The sequence below is a fragment of the Natator depressus genome, chromosome 25 (genome assembly GCF_965152275.1).
Source record: "Natator depressus isolate rNatDep1 chromosome 25, rNatDep2.hap1, whole genome shotgun sequence".
NCBI classification, from domain to species: Eukaryota; Metazoa; Chordata; order Testudines; family Cheloniidae; genus Natator; species Natator depressus.
The window spans coordinates 16,695,927-16,716,888 of record NC_134258.1 but is presented as its reverse complement, the minus strand read 5'-3'; the positions used below and the strand labels follow the sequence as shown (position 1 = coordinate 16,716,888).

The 20,962-nt window shown below is 46.3% G+C and overlaps 1 protein-coding gene and 1 long non-coding RNA gene across 4 annotated transcripts in view; one reads left to right on the top strand and one right to left on the bottom strand.

Moving 5' to 3' along the window:
- Window positions 1-16,600: 16,600 nt before the first annotated feature.
- The window catches only part of LOC141978016 (uncharacterized), a 42,627-nt gene continuing 38,265 nt past the window's right edge, over window positions 16,601-20,962 (bottom strand). For both annotated transcript variants that reach the window (XR_012636314.1, XR_012636315.1), the window contains one exon: window positions 16,601-17,093. This is a non-coding gene — a long non-coding RNA (uncharacterized LOC141978016). The remainder of the gene's footprint in view (window positions 17,094-20,962) is intronic.
- TPM4 (tropomyosin 4) overlaps window positions 20,136-20,962 on the top strand; it is a 29,279-nt gene continuing 28,452 nt past the window's right edge. Inside the window, exon 1 of one of the 2 annotated variants that reach the window (XM_074939865.1) lies at window positions 20,136-20,395. In XM_074939865.1, coding sequence (XP_074795966.1) covers window positions 20,282-20,395 — 114 coding nt within the window. In that variant the 5' untranslated portion in view covers window positions 20,136-20,281. The remainder of the gene's footprint in view (window positions 20,396-20,962) is intronic. The other variant, XM_074939866.1, reaches the window with a different exon arrangement.

Below are 20,962 nucleotides of genomic sequence, written 5' to 3'. Positions count from 1 at the left end.
TGTTCATTGTTCTTAATATCCAAGAGTCTGGGTCTGTAGTCACCTAGGCAAATTGGTGAGGCTTTTTACCAAACCTTGTCCAGGAAGTGGGGTGCAAGGTTTTGGGAAGTATTTTGGGGGGAAAGACTTGTCCAAACAGCTCTTCCCCAGTAACCAGTATTTGTTTGGTGGTGGTAGCGGCCAATCCAAGGACAAAAGGGTGGAATATTTTGTACCTTGGGGAAGTTTTGACCTAAGCTGGTAAAGATAAGCTTAGGAGGTTTTTCATGCAGGTCCCCACATCTGTACCCTAGAGTTCAGAGTGGGGGAGGAACCTTGACAGTAGTTAATAAACTTATTTCTTGTTTATAATTTAACTCAGTTTATGTAATTTCTACATGTGGGGGGGCAAGAAGTTGTGCATATATCCCTCCACATTGAGGGAGGGGGCAAATTTCATAAAACCTTCCGAGTCTGTACCGCTTAAAGGGAGTGGGCACCAGAGTGCTGGGGCAAGCCCCTAAGGCTGAGTATTTCCAGAGCAGATCTCTCTCTTTCTGTGCAGCTGGGCAGGGCCCTGCCCGTGTGCTTGGCTGGAAGAGGCTTGTGAGCCTAACGCAGCCAGGTAAAGGGCACCGAGGCTCGTAGAATAGGCTGCCTCAGTGGCACCCCAGCACATCAAGTGACACCCCAAAGGACCCAAACCTGTCACAGTAAAGTCCCATGGGAATAAGATTCTAAGAAGACTAAAGCTCAGGAGAGCTGGCCGTTGCTCCGTTAATGCTGTCTCTGAGAAATAGCAAACTATCCTAATGGGAAGGAAAGACAGAAAGAATAGTAAGCTGCGAATATGGCTCCGTTAGGAGCTCTTTCATGACCAGACAATAAAAAGGAATCCTACAAAAATTTGAATCATGGACAAATTGCTGTGGAAGAGTTACACATGTTAGATATGTTAAAGTCAGCCATAAAATTCATCTTAGGGCGCTCAAGGAATTAGCTGAAGCAATCTCGGAACCATTAGCAATTATCTTTGAGAACGCCTGGAGAACAGTGAAGACTGGAGAAGGGCAAACAGAGTACCGATCTTTTAAAAGGGGAACAAAGAGGACTGGGGAATAAAGCCAAGTCTTACTTAGATACCTGGAATGAACAAATTATTAAACCATCAATTCGTAAGCACCTAGAGGACAGTAAGGCGATAAGTTATAGCCAGCATGGATTTGCAAAAACAAATAATGCCAAGTCAATCTAATGTTCTGCTTTCACAGGGATACTGGACACTGTAGACACGACATATCTCGATTTTAGTCAGGCTTTTGACAAAGGCCCCCATGACATTCTCATAGTGAACAAGGGAAATGTGGTGTACATGAAAGTGCTATAAAATGGGTGAATATGTTGTTGAAAGGCTGTACTCAGACAGGAATCATTAGCGGTTCACTCTCCAACTGAGAGGACGTATACAATGGGGTGCCCAGGGGCCAGTCCTGGATCTGATATATTCAATATTTTCACTAATTACTTGGATCACTGACTGGAGAGCATGCTGTCTAAATATGCAGTTATACGAGTCTAACTAAACTAAATACGAGTTAGTACTACTGAAAACAATCAGGGGTTAAGAGTAGATCACAAATTTAATCTGAGTCAACCACGTGACTCAATTGTGAAAAAACCTAATTAAGCACTAGAATAGATTAGCAAGAAAGGTGGTGGAATCCCCATCATTAGAGGTTTTCAAGGACAGGTTGGACAAACACCGCAGTGCTGGGGGCTGGTCTAGATGCCCTCTTACAGTTCATTCCAGCCCTACCGTTCTACAATTCTATGCTGGGGAAATGTTTGGTCACTTGATTACAGCACTGACTGGCCCCTCCCACTAGCACTAAACCAGTGAGACATTTTGAAACCCTCCCAATAAAGTCTGGGAACCGAATGGGAGAGAAGAGCAGAACAAAAGGAGTGACATTGGGGGATTCCCACTGACATTGTCCCCAGGGCAGCACACTCCTACAGCAGGGGGTACAGGGAGAGTCAGTAGCTGGCTTTTCCTCCCCCTGCTTCATAGCAAAGTGAATCTGCCCAGGGATGCGGCAATAAGCGTGCATGGGCCGGTCAGAAATCTGGGAATCTCTCTCCCCAATTATTTTTCCCACTGCCCTTTTCAGTCTCTCTCTCTCTCTCTCCTTTTTCTCCTTGTGTCTCCCTTCCCCTGTCTCTTACTGGCAGCCAATCCTGGGGATCGGCTCCTGCAATCGCTATGGGGAGGAGAGACATGGGGTGAGGAGAGGCTGTTTGTGCAGAGTCACTTTCATGCCCATTCCCTGCAAGTTCCCTGAGGTCTCTATCAATCACCTGGAGTCTCTGTCTCAGATGTTGGTGTGGACAGAGCCTTGGGTTGACCTGCGGGGCTAATTACAGCTGGAGAAAATCCTCACCTTGGCTGGGCACAGAGGAAGATAGATATGTGGGCACAGTTGGCAACAGGCTTTGTTGCAAGGATAGGTTCCTGGGTTAGTGGTTCTGTTGTGTGGTATGTGGTTGCTGGTGAGTACATCATCACAGGGCCTAATAACATCAGCCACATTATCAGAGGCTCATTCACCTGCACATCCACCAATGTGATATATGCCATCATGTGCCAGCAATGCCCCTCTGCCATGTACATTGGTCAAACTGGACAGTCTCTACGTAAAAGAATAAATGGACACAAATCAGATGTCAAGAATTATAACATTCATAAACCAGTCGGAGAACACTTCAATCTCTCTGGTCACGCGATTACAGACATGAAAGTTGCTATATTACAACAAAAAAACTTCAAATCCAGACTCCAGCGAGAAACTGTTGAATTGGAATTCATTTGCAAATTGGATACAATTAACTTAGGCTTGAATAGAGACTGGGAGTGGCTAAGTCATTATGCAAGGTAACCTATTTCCCCTTGTTTTTTCCTAACCCCCCCCCCCCAGACGTTCTTGTTAAACCCTGGATTTGTGCTGGAAATGGCCCACCTTGATTATCATACACATTGTAAGGAGAGTGGTCACTTTAGATAAGCTATTACCAGCAGGAGAGTGGGGTGGGAGGAGTATTTTTTCAGGCTTTGTGTGTATGTAAAAAGATCTTCTACACTTTCCACAGTATGCATCCGGTGAAGTGAGCTGTAGCTCACGAAAGCTCATGCTCAAATAAATTGGTTAGTCTCTAAGGTGCCACAAGTACTCCTTTTCTTTTTGCGAATACAGACTAACACGGCTGTTACTCTGAAAGGTGTTGTGTGTGTGATGTTTTGTGTGTCGTGTTGTGTGTATGTGACATGTTGTGTGTTGTGTGATGAGTTGTGTGTGATGTGTGTCGTTGTGTGTGTGTGTCTGTGTGGTGTGTTGTGTGTGATGTTTGTGTGTCTTATTGTGTGTGTCATTTTGTGTCATGTGTCATGTGTGACGTGTCCTGTGTCACATACTCTGTGTGTGTGTCGGTGTCCTGTGTTGTGTGTGTGATGTGTTATGTGTCGTGTTCTGTGTGTGTGTGTCGGTGTCGTGTGTGATGTTTTGTGACTCATGTTGTGTGTGTGTTGTCTTGTGTGTCTTGTTGTGTGTGTCTGACGTGTTGTGTTGTGTGTGTCTTTGTGAGACTGGTCGTGTGTCGTGTTGTGTGTGTGTCGTGTTGTGTGTGTGTCGTGTTGTGTGTGTGTGATGTGTCATCTCGAGTGTTGTGTGGAGTGTGTGTGTGTCGTGTTGTCCGTGTGTAGTGTTGTCCAGCGTGTGTGTGATGTGTTGTGTGTCGTATTGTTTGTCTCTGTGTGAGATGGGTTGTGTGTCGTGTTCAATGTGTCTGTGTGAGATGGGCTGTGTGTGTTGTTGTGCTGTGTGGAAAGGAGGGAGGAATGGATGGGAGTGCAGATTGTGGTGGGCTGGCAGTGTTGGGGAGGGAGGAGAGAGGGGGACTGAGGGGTCCCATGGGTGGAGGGATGGACTGGTGGGAAGGGTAGGAATGGGGGTTCAGGTTGTGGTGAGCTTGGGGGTGTTGGGGAGGGAGGGAGGATGGGGGGCTGAGGTTCCCACGGATGAGGGGCATGGACTGGGGTGTAGGTTGGGGTGGGCTGGGGGATTTTGGGGAGGGAGGAGAGAGGGGGGCTGAGGGGCCCCGGGTGGAAGCATGGAATCTGGGGGGAATGGGGCTGGGGGGGCCGAAAGGGGGAGCTGAGGGGCCCCAGGTGGAGGAATTGATCGGGGGGATGGGGGTGCCGCTTGGGAAAAGTTGTGTGGGGCTGGGGGTGTTGGGGAGGGAGGGGAGAGGGGGGGCTGAGGACCCCACTGGTGGAAGGATGGGGGGTGTAGTGTTGGGAAGGTTAGGGGGCCATGGGCTGAGGAGTTCCAAACGTTCCCGAGGAGGCAGCACGTTGTAAACTACAACTCCCATGATAGGTTTCAGAGTAACAGCCGTGTTAGTCTGTATTCGTAAAAAGAAAAAAGAAAAGAAGGACTTGTGGCACCTTAGAGACTAACCAGTTTATTTGAGCATGAGCTTTCATGAGCTACAGCTCACTTCATCGGATGCATAGCATATCGTGGAAACTGCAGAAGACGCATCGCTCACGACCGCAGCGACTCGTGGAGAATCAAGACAATCCCCCGAGGTACTGGGGTTGGCAGGAGCTTTGGCGTCCTGGCGAATTAAGGCACTTCCTCTTCCCGCCTTGCCCTGCAAACGGAAGCTCTGATACCGAAAGCGGCTTCCTCCCGCCCGAACAGGAAACGCCGGGCCCCGCACTGGCCGCTGGGAGACGCAGGCACCGGACACTGCCACTCCCGTGGTGCCGCTGGCCTGCGGTGGCTGATGGGAGATGCAGGCCGGGACATACTACATCGCCCGCGAGGCACTGCGGCACAACTCCTTCCCTCCGCCCCGCCCAGGCGGGGCTCAGCTGGGAACACGGCAGTGGTGGAGGGGCCATGGTTGTGGAAGGGCGCCCGCAATAGGGGGACTTAGGGTGCGGGGGGGGGGGGGCCTGAAGAGGAGTGAGGCTGAGGGGCAAAAGGGGGGCAGGTGGGCGGGGCGTGTGGGAGATTGGGGGTGAGCAGAGGGATTGGAGCCTGCAGTTTTGGGTAGCGGGGTTGTGGCTAGACCCATGGGGGTTGAAGTGGGGGCAGCCTGCTTTGGGACCCACAAGGGGGGTATGGGCAGGAGGGATGTGAGGGATAGGGGAGATTAAGGGATTTTGGTTGACGAGCAGGTGCCCTGGGGGGAAGGAATGAGGGATTAGGGGGCTTTATCTAGGTGATTGGGGGAGGGTGTGAGTGCCTGGGGGTAGGGGAGCAGGAGATGAAGTGGTTTAAGAGGAGAAAACTGAGGCATGTAGGCCAGGGAAGAGAAGCAGAGTTGATGGGGGGATAGCTAAGGGTACCCCCCTGTAACCTACTATCCCCACTCTTGGAATGGGTCACCAATCCCCCTCAGTGTGAGGTTGGCTGCTCCCAGTGGCAGCACAGCTCAGGGATGCTCCATCTGTGACTTGTGTTGCACATATTAAGGCACTTGTCGTGACAGCTTGTCCTTCCCACCACTCCCCTGGCAAGTAGAAGTTTCTGTCTGCTCGCTCCATGGTGGGAGAAAGCACAAGACACTGCATCGCTCATGCTGCCATGCAACCACCAAAGTCCAATAACCTAGATAGGCCAGGACACTCTACATCTCTCACAATGCACCCCTGTACACCTTTTCCTCCTCAATCCAGCCACCTGCTTAGTGCCCTTAGTGCCTTGCCCCTGCTGTGACATCATCTCAACACAGAGATGGGGCAAAAGGGCACCTGCAGAGATCCTGGGATGTCTCCCCGCCAGCGAACTACATGCAGTGCAGAGCGAAGGGAAAGGGGAATAACCTGCCCCCTCTTCCTACATGTTCAGTCATTTGTGATGTAAGAAAAACTGCTGTGATGGTACAAAGGTAGAAACAGAGCTCCCACTATATTATTACAGAGATTAAATGGCACTGTTATAAAAGGTTGTGGTGGAATTAGAGTTGCTAGAATGCACAGCCCACCACCACAAATTATTTTCATTTAAAAAACAAAAAACAACTACCAACCAAACATCAGAATACATCCTTACCCCTTAGAGAAAGGCTGCCAGTTTGATAAGCATGACTGAGATATTAAAGAACTCAGTTATATGTAAAAAGAAAAGGAGTACTAGTGGCACCTCAGAGACTAACAAATTTATTTGAGCATAAGCTTTCGTGAGCTACAGCTCACTTCATTGGATGCATTCAGTGGAAAATACAGTGGGGAGATTTATATACATAGAAAACATGAAACAATGGGAGTTACCATACACACTGTAACCAAAGTGATCACTTAAGGTGAGCTATTACCAGCAGGAGAGTGGGGCGGGGAGGAAGGGGGAGAACCTTTTGTAGTGATAATCAAGGTGGGCCATTTCCAGCAGTTGACAAGTACTCCTTTTCTTTTTGCGAATACAGACTAACACAGCTGCTACTCTGAAATCTGTCAGTTATATGTAGTTAAATTTTTCTGACTTTCTATATTGTTCCACGGTGTGACTGTTCAAGTGCACCTGTGCTTGTTTCCCCATCTGTAGAAGGTTAAGGATTACATCTCCTTTTAAGTCTCAGCCTGAAAAACCCTTCAGAACAGCTAATGTGACCTCATTCTGCTAACATAATGATGCCCACTGGGGTAATGCATGTGCTGCTCACCCTCTCAAGGGTGCAGACATTGTATTCAAGTAAATTTCAAAAAGCTCCAATATATAGTCTGACTCTGGAGCAAAACTCTGTCCTTTCTGCAACTGAGTCCATAAAGGGGTTGGCCCTGATCCTGAAAACACTTAAAGGATATTCATGTACTGTTACACATATTTGCAGCCACAAAACCACTCCCACCAGTTAACCAATAGACAGAATTAAGTTTAAATCAATTATTTATTTGAGTAATTTTTCCTACTGAAGACCAATGTACTGCAGTAGGGATGGGACAGCAGCAGGAACAGGGGAAGGGGGGCATTCTGGGGAATACATTTTCAATGCCCAAGGGGGTCCTTACAAACTTGTCGATACAATGTTTCTATGTACTTTTAATCACGGCTCATACCTCCAGCTGCACAAAGTAGCGCATAGGGCAACACATTCTGAAAACAAAGGTAAGAGAAGACTACAATTCATCTGCTGCATCAAGGCACACTGCACTAGAAGCATGTGAGAAGCAGCGGAAGGTTTTAGTACTCCTTCCTCCCCGCCAACACAGTAGATATGCATAGCCACTTATATCTCAATCACCACTGGACACATGCAGGTGAACATGTCTACGAAGGCAGCCTGTATAACAACAGGCAAGGAGAGAGAGCATGTTGGCCAACACACTAGAGAGAAGCAATGAAGGAAGAACAAACAGCACCTGTAGTCACCTTCCTGGTTCCAGATGTTTACTCAGGACATGCTCCTCCCTATGTGCCTTGAGGCCTGAAGGTATGGTCCAGAGAACTGTGAAATATCTTAGATATGTTGTTGATTTTATGAAAAGAGTAAACAATATAAAACTTTTTTAAATGCCTTCCCCAGCAACTGGCCAATACACACTGTTTCTCTCCCCCCCAGAGAGGAGGTGTTTTGCAACCTGTCTCTAGTGCCCTTCCCCCAAACAAAAAGTACCCCATGTCTGGCCAGTAGTATCCCCTCAGAAACCAGATATCCCTCTTGTCCAGATAATAATGTCCCCTAACAGGGACACTTACACATACAGGAAGTGTCCTGAATGCCTGCTCTCCCACGGTGTTAGTTGAGGAGTAGAGGAAAAACAGGGAATCTCAGAAAAACAAACTGGTAGCAGCAGTTGCCTCATAAAGAAAAGGAGTACTTGTGGTACCTTAGAGACTAACCAATTTATTTGAGCATAAGCTTTCGTGAGCTAGTTTTTCCTTATGCTTATTAATTAATGGCAGGGGTATTCCCACACATTAGTACAAGCTAAGTTGTTTACAGCAGAATCTCCTTTTCTCCAAGCCTGCAGCCCCACGTGCTGGAATGTGGTTTGACACTCTCAGCTATGCAGAGAATCTCAGCCTTCCTTAAAAAAATAATCTACTATTTGTACCTACAGAAATCAAAGCTTCAAAATGTGGCCCAACTGTAACCTAAAGGCTCAGAAAGCAAATAAAAAGACACACACCTCCTCAAAAGCACAATTTGGAAGGTCCATGAATTTCAAACTCTTGGGGTTGTCAGCACTGGGTACCTGAGTCCCTCTGCCAAACACTGTCCCTCCTGGATTCCAGGAGTTTGTGTCCACTTGCCAATTCCACCCTCCCACCCCACTCCACAGGGATGAGATGGGGAGACTTGGCTGCAGAAGCCCTGCAAACACTACATGTCCCATGATGGAATGTGGCTTCCAAGGGTTGATTGGACTGTAAGCCAAGAACATTATATCCTCCACACTGCACCTCTCTCTGAGGCCACTTCCTCTCCTCCCATTGACCCTTGGGGCCACCAGATGGTGCTGACCTGCTGGTACTGTTGTGGGGGGAGAATGTGAGTTGGGGGGGGGGGAGCTCCTGCTTCACAAGGTGGGGGGTAGGGAGAGGAAAGCTTTTTCCTAGGAAATATGCAAAGTGTCCCACCCAGACACACCCACCCCTTCCCTGTACTGGGGCAAAGGCAGAGTCTGCTTGGGATGTGTACGCATGCTCACACTCTCTGCTGGAGGACACCAAGTGATATAAAAGGCCAAAGTCTCTTTATTTTGGCAATACACGTTTCCAAGTTGACAATAGTGAGGCAGAAGCTGTTCCTTTACACAAGGAAGATTATTCTTGTGCCAAAGAAACTGAGTTTTAGCCAACTGGAATGGAAAATGTTTAACAGCCGCTACCCAGCTGCAAAAAAATATGAAACTTTAAAACATGGTGAGAAAAACAAAACTCCTACTTCCCATACATATTTATGGAGCTAGCATATCTACCAGCAGAGATTCACTTTAGTAAAGCTTTTTCATATTGAAACTATTTGGGAGAAGTAACCAGAAAAAACTATTCCCTACCTTTTTGTAACTGTTGTTCTTCCAGCTGTGTTTTGCTTATGTCCATTCCATTCTAGATGTGTGAGCGCCCACGTGTGTGGTCATCGGAGATTTTTTGCCTTAGCGATATCTGTAGGGCTGGCTGCGGTGCCCCCTTGAGTGCCGTGCTCATGCGCTGGTATATCAGGCACCGCTGGCCCTATGCCCTCTCGGTTCCTTCTTGCTGACAACTCCAACAGAGGGGGAGAAGGGCAGGTAATGGTATGGACATGAGCAACACATCTTGAAGAACAACAGTTATGAAAAGGTGGGTAACTGTTTTTTCTTATTTGAGTGCTTGTTCATGTCAAGCAGTATCCTCGGAGGTGGGCTCAGAGTTCACAGTCTTGCAGTTTGTAGCACTGCTCTACCAAAACCAGTGTCATCTCAAGCTTGCCAGGTCAGCGCATAATGTGATGCGAACGTGTGGACAGATGACCAGGTAGCGGCCCAACAGATCTCTTGGATCGGCACCTGTGCCAGGAAGGCTGCCGATGATGCCTAGTTGAGTGAGCTGTCATTGTTGAGTGATTGCTGGTGGGGGCACCTTTGCCAGCTCATAGCAGTAGTAGATGCAGGCCGTGATCCAGTACGAGCTCCTCTGAGCAGACACTGGGAGACCTTTCATCCTGTCTGTCACTGCCACGAACAATTGCGTTGACTTATGGAATGGCTTCGTTCTATCCATGTAGAATGCCAGCGCCCACTTGATGTCCAGGGTGTGTAGCCTGTGCTCCTCATCTGATACATGAGGCTTCGGACAGAAGACTGGTAAGTATATGTCCTGGTCAGTATGAAACTGGGAAACAACCTAAGGCAGAAATGCCGCGTGGAGGCGCAGCTGGACCTTGTCCTTGAAGAAGATTGCTTAGGGCAGTTCCAAGGTGAGCACCCTGATTTCAGACACCCTGCAGACCGATGTTATAGAAACCAGAAAAGAAACCTTCCAGGAGAGAAGCAGGAGGGAGCAGGAAGCAAGAGGCTCAAAGGGAGATCCCATGAACCTTGACAGCACAAGACTCAGGTCCCAGTGAGGGACCGGGTCCCAGACGTGCGGATAGAGGCTCTCCACATTTAAAAAATGTGCCGTTATAGGGTGGGTGAAGAGAGTCCTGCCCTGGAATGGGGGATGCAATGCCGAGATGGCGGCCAGGTGGTCCTTGATGGAAGAGAGGGACAACCCTTGGAGCTTGAGATGCAGCAAGTAATCCAGGATGTCCTGTGGAGAGGCCTGCTCGGCCCAAAGGCACCACTCCGAGGCCCAACACGCAAACCTTTTTCATTTAGCTAGGTAGGTCGCCCTGGTGGAGGGTTTCCTGCTGCCCAGCAAAATCTGTTAAACATGGGATGAGCACACCTGTTCTTCTGCACTCAGCCATGCAGCAGCCAAGCCATCAGGTGCGGCACCTCCAGGTTCAGATGCAGCAGGTTGCCATGGTTCTGGGACAGCAGATCAGGCCGAAGAGGCATCAGAAGAGGGGCGGCTGCAGAAAGGTTCAACAACATGCTAAACCAGTGCTGATGGGGCCATGTTGGGACTACCAGAATAACCCTTGCTCTGTCCTACTTGACTTTCACCAGGACCCTGTGGATTAATGGCACCAGTGGAAAGGCATACATCAGCACCCCCAACCATGGAATGAGGAAGGCATCCGAAAGGGAACCTCTGTTCAGACCCCGGATGGAACATACATGCACGCAGCCATGTGGCCCATCAGACATAGGCAGGTGTGGGCTGTAGTGAGAGGGTGGTTCTTTAACAGGCAGATTAAGCCTGACATTGCCTGAAAGAGTGCTTCTGGAAGGAAGGCCCTGGCTCACATGGAGTTGACAACCACCCCCAATGAACTCTATGCACTGGACCGGCATTAATGTGGACTTTTTTGTGTTTATTAACAGGTCCAGATTGCGGCAGGTGGAACGCACCAGATCAAGGCTCCTTTGCACCTGTTCCCGAGACCTGCCCTTGATAAGCCAGTCGTCGAGGTACGGGAAAACCCCTCAACATCTCAGGTAAGCTGCCACTGGCATCATGCACTTTGTGAACACTCGCAGGGCCAATTACAGGCCAAAGGGCAGTGCCATGAACTGGAAATGGCACCCTCCCACTATAAAATAGAGGAAACGCCTGTGACCCGGGAATATGGAAATAAGCGTCTTGAGAGACTTGTTGAGGCAACGCAGGTCCAGGATGGATCTGAGGCCTCCTTTTGCTTTCAGGATTAGGAATTACCAGGAGTAGAACCCCAGTCCTTTCATGTCCTGAGGAACCTCTTCTACTTCCCCCAGGCACAGAAGGTTCTGGACCTCCTGAATGAGAAGTTGCTTGTGAGAAGGGTCCCTGAAGAGGGACGGGGAAGAGGGGGAGGGGAAGGGAGGAGTGGCCAAAAACAGCAGGGTATAGCCCGGAGATATTATGTCCAGGACCCAGTGGTCCGAAGTGACCCGCAACCAGGATGAACGGTCGGGAAGGAGGTGGTTGAGGAAAGGTAACGGCGGATCAAGGGAATTGGCTGGAGCATTGGTCTCGAGCATGCCATCAAAACAAGCACTTCTGGCCTCCGGAATGCTTCGCCAGGCTAGGCTGCGCAGGTGAACAGGAGGTAGAAGGGTGGCGCCGACTAAACTTAGTGTCTTGGTCCCTTCTTCTAGCAGACTCCGGACGAGGCTGCCAAGGCCTTGGCGGCTGGGGTGGCCAGCATTACTTATGCGCCTACTGTGGTGTGTGCATGCCCAGCGAGCAAAGGGTGATTCTGGTGTCCTTTAGCCCAGTGTTTTTCAAACTGTGGGTCGTGGCATGTCAGGCACTGGGTTGCCTTGCTCTGGTCAGCACCGCCAACCGGGACATTAAAAGTCCCATCGGCGGTGCTGCCCAGCTAAGGCAGGCTAGTGCCTACCTTTTCCGACACCGTGCTGTGCCCTGGAGGCAGCCAGCAGCGGGTCTGGCTTCTAGGCATGGGGGCCACAGGGCTCTGCGTGCTGCCCCCGCCCGAAGCACCAGCTCCACACTCCCATTGGCCAGGAACCGTGTCAGGACAGGCAGGATGCCTGCCTCTGCACTCCAGCTGTGCCCCTGACCAGAAGCCATTGTGGTGCCCTCCTGCACCAGAGTGTCAAACTCTTCAGCCAAATCCTGAGGAAGGCACTCCTTGAACTTACAGAGGGAGTCCCATAAGTTAAAGTTATAATGGCCCAAGAGGGTGTGATGGTTCGCCACCTGAAACTGTAAACTGGTGGTGGAATAAATTTTTCTTCCAAACAAGTCCAGTCGTTTGGCTTCTTTGTTTTTCAGGGTTGAACTGGAGTGCCCGTTTCTCCTTCTCAAGGCTGACAGGATATCAAATAAGGTGTTCACCTGTTCAGCCATCTCCTCCACTTCCAGGCCCAAGTTCTCAGCCACCCACCAAAGCAAGGCCTAGTGGGTGCTTAAAGTCACCAGGTAGGCTAGCCCTGTAGGGGCCCGCAAGCATCTTGTCAGAGTACGAAGACGAAGATTGTACCACCGGTGGGGGACCCTGGTCCTCCTCCTCCACAGGGGAGGGTGGCTTAGGGGTGGGCACAGCCTCCTGAGTCCCGGCTTCCGGGCGTGTCTCCTGTTCCGAGCCCAGTGCCAGCAGCTGCTGCTCCAAGGCGCTTGATGAAGAATGGAGCAAAGGGGGCATAGCCATGACAGGCACCCCCTATGCATTCCAACAAAGCCACTGCATGGGCCACTGACCTGACTGCCACTGCGCCAATGCTGTGGATGCAGGCTTGATCACCCATGCTCACCACTGGGGTCTAGGCGATGAGCTAAAGCAACCCTCAGTCCCAGTGGAACCCCCTTCCAGAGACCACATAGGGGCCATAGATGCTTGAGTCTGCTTGGAGACCATCGATAACGGTAACCAGAGCCCAGCACAGGGGGACCAGTACCAATGGTGTGGAGTCCGGAGTTGGTGCCGGGGGGACTGGAGGCAGGACAGAGAATGCTCCCATAGTGTTGGCGACCTGGATCAGTGATGTGATGACAACCTGCAGGAAGGCGATTGGTGCCGGTAGTAAGGGGACCGGCAGCCTCCCTCTCAGCAGTCCACGTTGGGACAATGATGACCTGATCACGGAGCCGGTGACTGATGGCAAGCAACCAACGACCTTGTTGGTGGCTCCGGTGACCAGTGGCACAGAGGTGGAGGGCACACCATTGCCTTGAGAGATCAGCAGCACTCCACTGCTCCCTGGGGAGCCTTATCGGCTGGCTTGCCCTCTCGGGGAGCCTTTGCTGAACCCTGCGGCACCTGCTGCGCTAGTGGTGCTCCTTCGATGCTTGGGGGGTACGCGAGGGCATTGCTGCCGGCAGGGGAATTGGTCCAATACCACTCACAGGAGTCGAAGGAGGACCTTTCACAGGTCCCGACCAGAGAAGGCTGACTGCGGGGCTCTAGGGTAGGCGGACGGCCCGAGGCAGGTCCTTTGCCTGCTGCCACCTGGCTTTTCTTTACCGGTGCCAGGGAGCTGTGCTTCCTCACTTTTTAAGGTACTGGTGATGGGCAGCGGTGCCAGGCAGAGCCCAGTGCCTGGGGTGGACTTTGCACTGATGCCGAGGTGCTTGGCAACTTGTGCCTAGACAGCTCAGACACCAGATGGGGGGAAGACTCCATAAGGAGAGTCCGAAGTCAAATATCCTGCTCTTTTTTCGTGCGGGGCCGAAAGTTCTTACAGATATAGCACTTATCTTCAACGTGTGCCTCCGCCAAGCACTTGAGACAGCTGCCGTGGGGATCACTAACAGGCATAAGCCTGTTACAGTCTGCACTTGGCTTGAATCCCAGAGATGGGGGGCATGCCCCACCAGGGACAAAGTCCCTGCTGGGACCCTAACTACTTAACACTTAATGGGTACTTAACATTTAATGGCTACTTAACACTAACTACCAAGAACAACTATATACAAGGCCTTAAGGCATGAAGTCCAAGACAAAAATCCACTAGCCCTTGCTAAGCAAGGAAAGGCGCTCCGATTAACCACTATGGCCGGTAAGAAGGAACTGCGAGGGCATAGGGCCGGCGCCACCCGATATACCGGCGCATGAGCACGGCACTCAAAAGGGCGCTTACAGCCAGCCCTACGGGTACCACTAAGGCAAAAATCTCCGATGACCACGCATGTGGGCGTGCACAGACCTAGAATGAAATTGACATGAGCAAGCACTCAAAGAAGAAACATATTTACTTTTTAGTGAGAGGAGAAATATTAGGGCTATCAAGCGATTTAAAAAATTAATCGTGATTAATTGCACTGTTAAACAATAATAGAATACCATTTATTTAAATATTTGTGGATATTTTCTACATTTTCAAGTATATTGATTTCAATTACAACACAGAATACAAAGTGTACAGTGCTCACTTTATATTTATTTTTGATTACAAGCATTTGCACTGTAAAAAGACAAAAGAAATAGTATTTTTCAATTCACCTAATACAAGTACTGTAATGCAATCTCTTTATCATGAAAGTTGAACTTACAAATATAGAATTACATACAAAAATACTGCATTCAAAAATAAAACAATGTAAAATTTTAGAGCTTGCAAGTCCGCTCAGTCCTACTTCTTGTTCAGCCAATCGCTCAGACAAACGAGGTTGTTTACATTTGCAGGAGAAAATGCTGCCAGCTTCTTGTTTACAATGTCACCTGAAAGTGAGAACAGGTGTTCTCATGGTACTATTGTAGCCGGCGTTGCAAGATATTTAAATGCCAGATGCGCATGCTTCAACTACTATTCCAGGGGACGTGCATCCATGCTGATGACGGGTTCTGCTCGAAAGCCATCCAAAGCAGTGTAGATCAACGCATGTTCATCTTCATCATCATGAGTCAGATGCCACCAGCAGAAGGTTGATTTTCTTTTTTGGTGGTTCGGGTTCTGTAGTATCCGCATTAGAGTGTTGCTCTTTTAAGACTTCTGAAAGCATCCTTCCTACCTAGTCCCTCTCAGATATTGGAAGGCACTTCAGATTCTTAAATCTTGGGTTGAGTGCTGTAGCTATCTTTACAAATCTCACATTGGTACCTTCTTTGCGTTTGTCAAATCTGAAGTGAAAGTGTACTTAAAATGAACAACATGTGCTGGGTCATCATCCGAGACTGTCGTAACATGAAATATATGGCAGAATGCAGGTAAAACAGAGCAGGTGACGTACAGTTCTCCCCCAGGGAATTCAGTCACAAATTTAATTAACACACTATTTTTTTAAGCAGTGTCATCAGCATGAAAGCATGTCCTGTGGAATGCTGGCCGAAGCATAAAGGGGCATACAAATGTTTAGCATATCTGGCACGTAAATACCTTGCAATGCTGGCTACAAAAGTGCAATGCAAATGCCTGTTCTCACTTTCTGGTGATGTTGTAAATAAGAAGATGGCAGCATTATCTCCTGTAAATGTAAACAAACTTGTTTGTCTGAGTGATTGGCTGAACAAGAAGTAGGATGAGAGGACTTGTAGCCTCTGGAGTTTTACGTTGTTTTATTTTTGAGCGCAGTTATGTAACAAAAAAAAAAAAAAATCTACATTTGTAAGTTGCACTTTCAGGACAAAGAGATTGCACTACAGTATTTGTGTGAGGTGAATTGAAAAATACTATTTCTTCTGTTTATCATTTTTATAGTGCAAATATTTGTAATCGAAATATACACTTTGATTTCAATTACAACACAGAATACAAGATACATATGAAAATGCAGAAAAACATCCAAAATAATGTTTTTAATCACAATTAATTTTTTTGAGTTAACCGCGATTAATCGACAGCCTAAGAAATATATAATCTATGAACAATTTCAGACTGGGTCTGAGTATTTCACTAGCTTCAAAAATACTTCAGACTCAAAACAATTTTGCTTCATTTAAGATTATCATAACTTTGCTCATATATATTTTTCATGTCTATCTTGTCCGAAGCATCAAGAGATGAAAATATTAAAAATAATTTAAACATTGAGAGATTCTACAGAGCAACAAACACACTTCTGTAATCCATATTGTTCTTGTTGTACTTTCCAATTCAATGTAAGTGTAGTTAATAAGAGTTTCCATGTGGTAGCTTCCAGCTCCTATGGTTATATTTTAGGTTCTCTGCTTTGGGATCCAGTTTTATCTGATGTAATTCCCTTGATATTAGTACTACATCAGGCCAGTTTTTACCATACAAGGCTTTGGATCAGGATATTGCCTTGTCCTGTGGGATAGATCCAATTTCCAATCTGAGAGAAGTGCCGCCTCTGCTTCCCATGCTGCTTCTCTAGGTCTGTTTCATGTCATCCAATTAGTCACCATCTCTTGAAATTATTAGAACTGTGTAACAGCAGGACAGCATCTGGTACAGGGGACAGAATGTAATCAAATGTGCACAGAATGGAGAAATTTATTTTAATTATAATAAAAAAATATAATTTAGTCACTGCAGAGATGTCAAAAATGTACAACAATCATTATTTCAAATAAGTTAGGCAACCAGTTCTACATTTAATGATAACAAGAAGTGCAAGATCTGAGGAACTCTTCAAGAACTATTCTGGAGCTTATTTGAAACTCACAAAAGGAAAGAAGCAAAATGAGATAAAGAACAAATAATAAAATAATAAAAACCTATCAAAGTCTTTTCGAGAGACATAACATCTCTTATTCAAACAGCCCTTGGTGTTCTATTATTCAGTTCTGAATTTAGAATGATAGTCACTTTCCTGCATTAGACAAAACAGACACAGGAGAGAGAGAAGAACTAGGATAATAAAGATGGCGAAAATACAGCTCAGAATACAGGGTGGCTGGTCAGTCATGGGACAGATGCTTTGGTCTTGTAGATCAGCCATGAAAGCTATTGCTCTGGACACGCTCTTCTCCCCAGACAGGGACACTATCTAGTTGGTCTGGTCAGGTCCCTCTCCTTCATTCATCCTTCTCAGGGTGGGCAGAGCTGGATGGGCCATCTCATCTCGTTGTACTGGTGCTGTGCAATACAGTTGATTTCAGGATCCAGTGAAAAGCTGAGAGAGAGAGGACAGGAGGAAGATGGGGGATGCAGAAAGGAATGCACAAGGGAAGGGAAGACAAAGAATGTATCAGGCTGGAGTCTTCCCTGGTGCAGCGATGATGATCAAGCTCCCCACTGTAGTACCACGGTCTGATATCATGATAACAATCTTTCCACCACAGCTGTGGTAAAAAGCACTCCACTGCGTTTTCACCCAGTCTCTTTTTAAGGACCGCAAAAGGGAGCAATGAGCTAAGTTGCCCATCCTCCTATTATTTTGTCCACCAATTTGGCCTAATTCCCAACACACCGATTTTTGGTTACCTGATTTCTGACTTTCTGTTCATCTTGTTCACCATTCGTAATACATAGTCTTTGACTGGTATCAGTAAACCCTTTTTATTTATATTAATTCAGTCTTTGTCTCCTTTGCTCCATATCTTTTCGTAAACAGTTTTATATAACAGACCATTGTAACAATCTGTGAGCCTTTACCCACTTTTCAGCAGTTAAGCTTACAATTAAGGTAAATGTATAGGCCCAGTTATTACAACGTTTCACTCACTGCATACATCCACTATGCGCTTTACTCAGCTAAATCTATCACACAATCCTTACCCACAGTTTACCATACCCTGGAGCACTCGTGGATCACTGTTTAACATATTACTGTTATTTTAAAATGTTATGTAAATACAGTGTGTGATTTTCTAAGCTCATGACTCAGTCAAATTAGAACGAATTTTTCTCCAGAACACTGAAGTTTCTATTCAGTGAGGATTATTTCTTTACCAAATTACAATTTAATTGTTTAACAAAAGTAGAATTCCTTTAGTGAAACATCTAAATTAATAGAAAATAATATCTATTTTTTTTAGTACATTAGCTCACTGCAGAGGGGTCAAACTTGTATGACTCAAATGGTTTAACAAAGATTCCCAAACTGGTTCACAAAAGGTTTACTTGTGATCTGTGATGTTGGCTGGTCACATAATACTGGTTCCTTGTTTCTGGCTGCCATGTAACATTAAAGACCCATTAAATACTTTAATAATATTTTTTGAATAGCAGGGCCATATTCAATATTTTCATCAATGGCTTAGATAATGAAGTGATAAAATTTGCAAATGACCCCAGGCTGGAAGGGGTTGCAAGCACTTTGGTGGACAGGCTTCAAATTCAAAACTACTTTGACAAATTGGAGAATTGTGCGGAATTCAACAAGATGAAATTTAATAAAGACAAGTGCAAAGTAATTCACTTAGGAAAAATCAAATGTACAGCTACAAAATGAGGAATAACTGGTTAGGCAGTAGTACCTCTGAAAAAGATCTTGGAGTCATAATGGATCTCAAATTAAATGTGATGCAGTGGCTAAAAAGGCTAATATTCTGGGGTATATTAACAGGAATGTTGTATGTAAGGCACGGGAGGTAATTGTCCCGATCTACTCAGCCCTGGGAGGCCTCAGCTGGAGCACTGTTTCCAATTCTAGGCACTGCACTTAAAGAAAGATGTGTACAATTTGGAAAGAGTCTAGAGGAGAGCATCAAAAATCATGAAAGATTAAAAAACTGGGTATTTTTAGTTTTGAGAAAAGAGGGGGGACCTGATAACTGCCCTTAACATATTTGAAGAGTTATCAAGTGGATAGTGATCTGCTGTTCTCCATGTCCACTAAAAGCGGGACAAGTAGTAATAGGCTTAATCTGCAGGAAGGAAGAGAGATTTTGGTTAGATACTCAGGAAAACTTTCTAACTATGAGGGTAGTTAAGCTCTGGAACAAGCTTCCAAGGGAGGTTGTGGAATCCCCTTCACTGGAGGTTTTTATGAACAGGTTGGACAAACACCTGCCAGGGATGTTCTGGTTTACTTGGGCCAGCCTCAGTGCAGGCACAGGGTTCAGCCTGATGACCTCTCAATGTCCCTTCCAGCGTTTCATTTCTGTGATAGTCCAGATGATCATGAAAACAAAGAGCATGAGATAATTTATTTAGACATAGTCCCTGCCTGTGGGAGAGTTTGAGACCCTTCCTTATGACAAAAAAGGACCCAAACATGCTTGTGTCTCCTGAACATTAGATGTTGCCACAAGATGGCAAGATCAACGTTGCCATTGGGCAAAAAGCATCTCTGGAAAACACACTTTATTAATATACGTAAAATGTAAAAACTAAAACAAACTTTCCCTCAATCATATTCAAAGATAATAGTTTATGAATGGAATCAGTTTAATTGACAAAATACTTGTGACATTTCAAGTTTATAGCATCATCTCCCAAATGAATTAGAAAATATATATTATTCCCCCAAATATTTAGGGGGAGAATTTTCAAAGATCGAAATGGCAGCTAGGTGCCAAACTCAAAATGAAAGCCTATGAACATACCCATCTTGGGTACCAAATCTGCCCTCTGTTACATATATGAAACGTCCATTGCAAGATTATTTATAGGAATTGTACCAGGCTAACTGAGAGCAAAATTTGGGACTCCAAGGGTTTATGATTTTTATACCTATAATTTTGTTATGCATTTCACAACATATAACACATAGGATGCCTGTTTCCCATAAAATACATCTTTTTACTAGTTTCTCTTGCACATGTAGTCACTGTCTCAAGTTTTCTGTGCATGAACATTTTTCAGTTTCTAAATCCATAAGGATCCTTCCACTTCCTCCAGGTGTTACTCTGCTTGCTTGCTATGTATGGGAAGCCAGACCATTTTCCATAGTTCTGTGGACTGTTTAACTGCTCTACAAACCAGAGCTGCTAATGAGCTTTGTTTCAAGCATATGTGTTCATATGTCAACACTTTTGCTTATGTCAGAAGGTTAAAAATGGAAACATTTTTTTCCTTTAAGAAAACAGACACCCAAATAAGGAGATGACTGAGTGCTGAAGATTCCCCTAGTGAATCGCTTCCAGCTTGTTCCTTAGAAAGGCTGCACATGAAAGGTCTGGAGGGGTGGGGTGGGGTGGGGGCCACCAGAGATTTGGGCTGCATCCAAAATATTGAGTAAGGGTCTTTGAGACTTTAAAGCGAACTACGACCATTCAAGGGTTCACTGTCCTGCACGCCTAGAGCAGTGCTCTACTACTTTCTCCACCTATTTTTAAGACTGTTTACTACTAGTTTGGTCTTGCAAAGCTTTTCTTCTCTTGTGTGTTAGAGACACAGCCCCATCCTCCAGCAAAAATGGAAGCCATCAAGAAAAAGATGCAGATGCTGAAGCTAGATAAGGAGAATGCAATTGATAGAGCTGAACAGGCTGAAGCAGACAAGAAAGCAGCTGAGGACAAGTGCAAACAGGTGAGTAGGAATAAAAACAGTTGTGTATCTACATTGTGGAGAAAATTGTAATAACCTATTAAGAAAGTAAGTAGAATATTTTTGTGATGGTGAGAAAATAGAATAATATTGTTAGGTCTCCTCTATTTTTCTGCTTACCTCCTTTGAAGTATTTTGCATTTTGGTAATATAGTTCATGCATACAAATGGGACAACCTGTTAACTTTTCTTATTTGCTCATCCATTTTGATTTGGGACTCAGCACCATTCCTAGACTACTCACTGTACTTCAGAGAATCCTTTTGAATCCTACATGATTCCTCATTAAATTTCTTTGAGCTTGCACCTTCCTGGAAGAGACCAGAGCTTTGTATCTTAAACAAGGATGACACACAGTGGTAGAGCTGTTAGATTTTTCCTAGGCAATGCCTGATCATGAATTAAACCTAAGCTTGAGGCAAAATTAATGCAGTTCAGCTAATTATTCCTCAGTGTGAGAAATGTCCCTCCTTTGAGAGCCAATTGACCATGACCCCCTACTCCAGATAGTACAGTAGGTTTTCTGTTAATGGGAATAATCAGAAATAC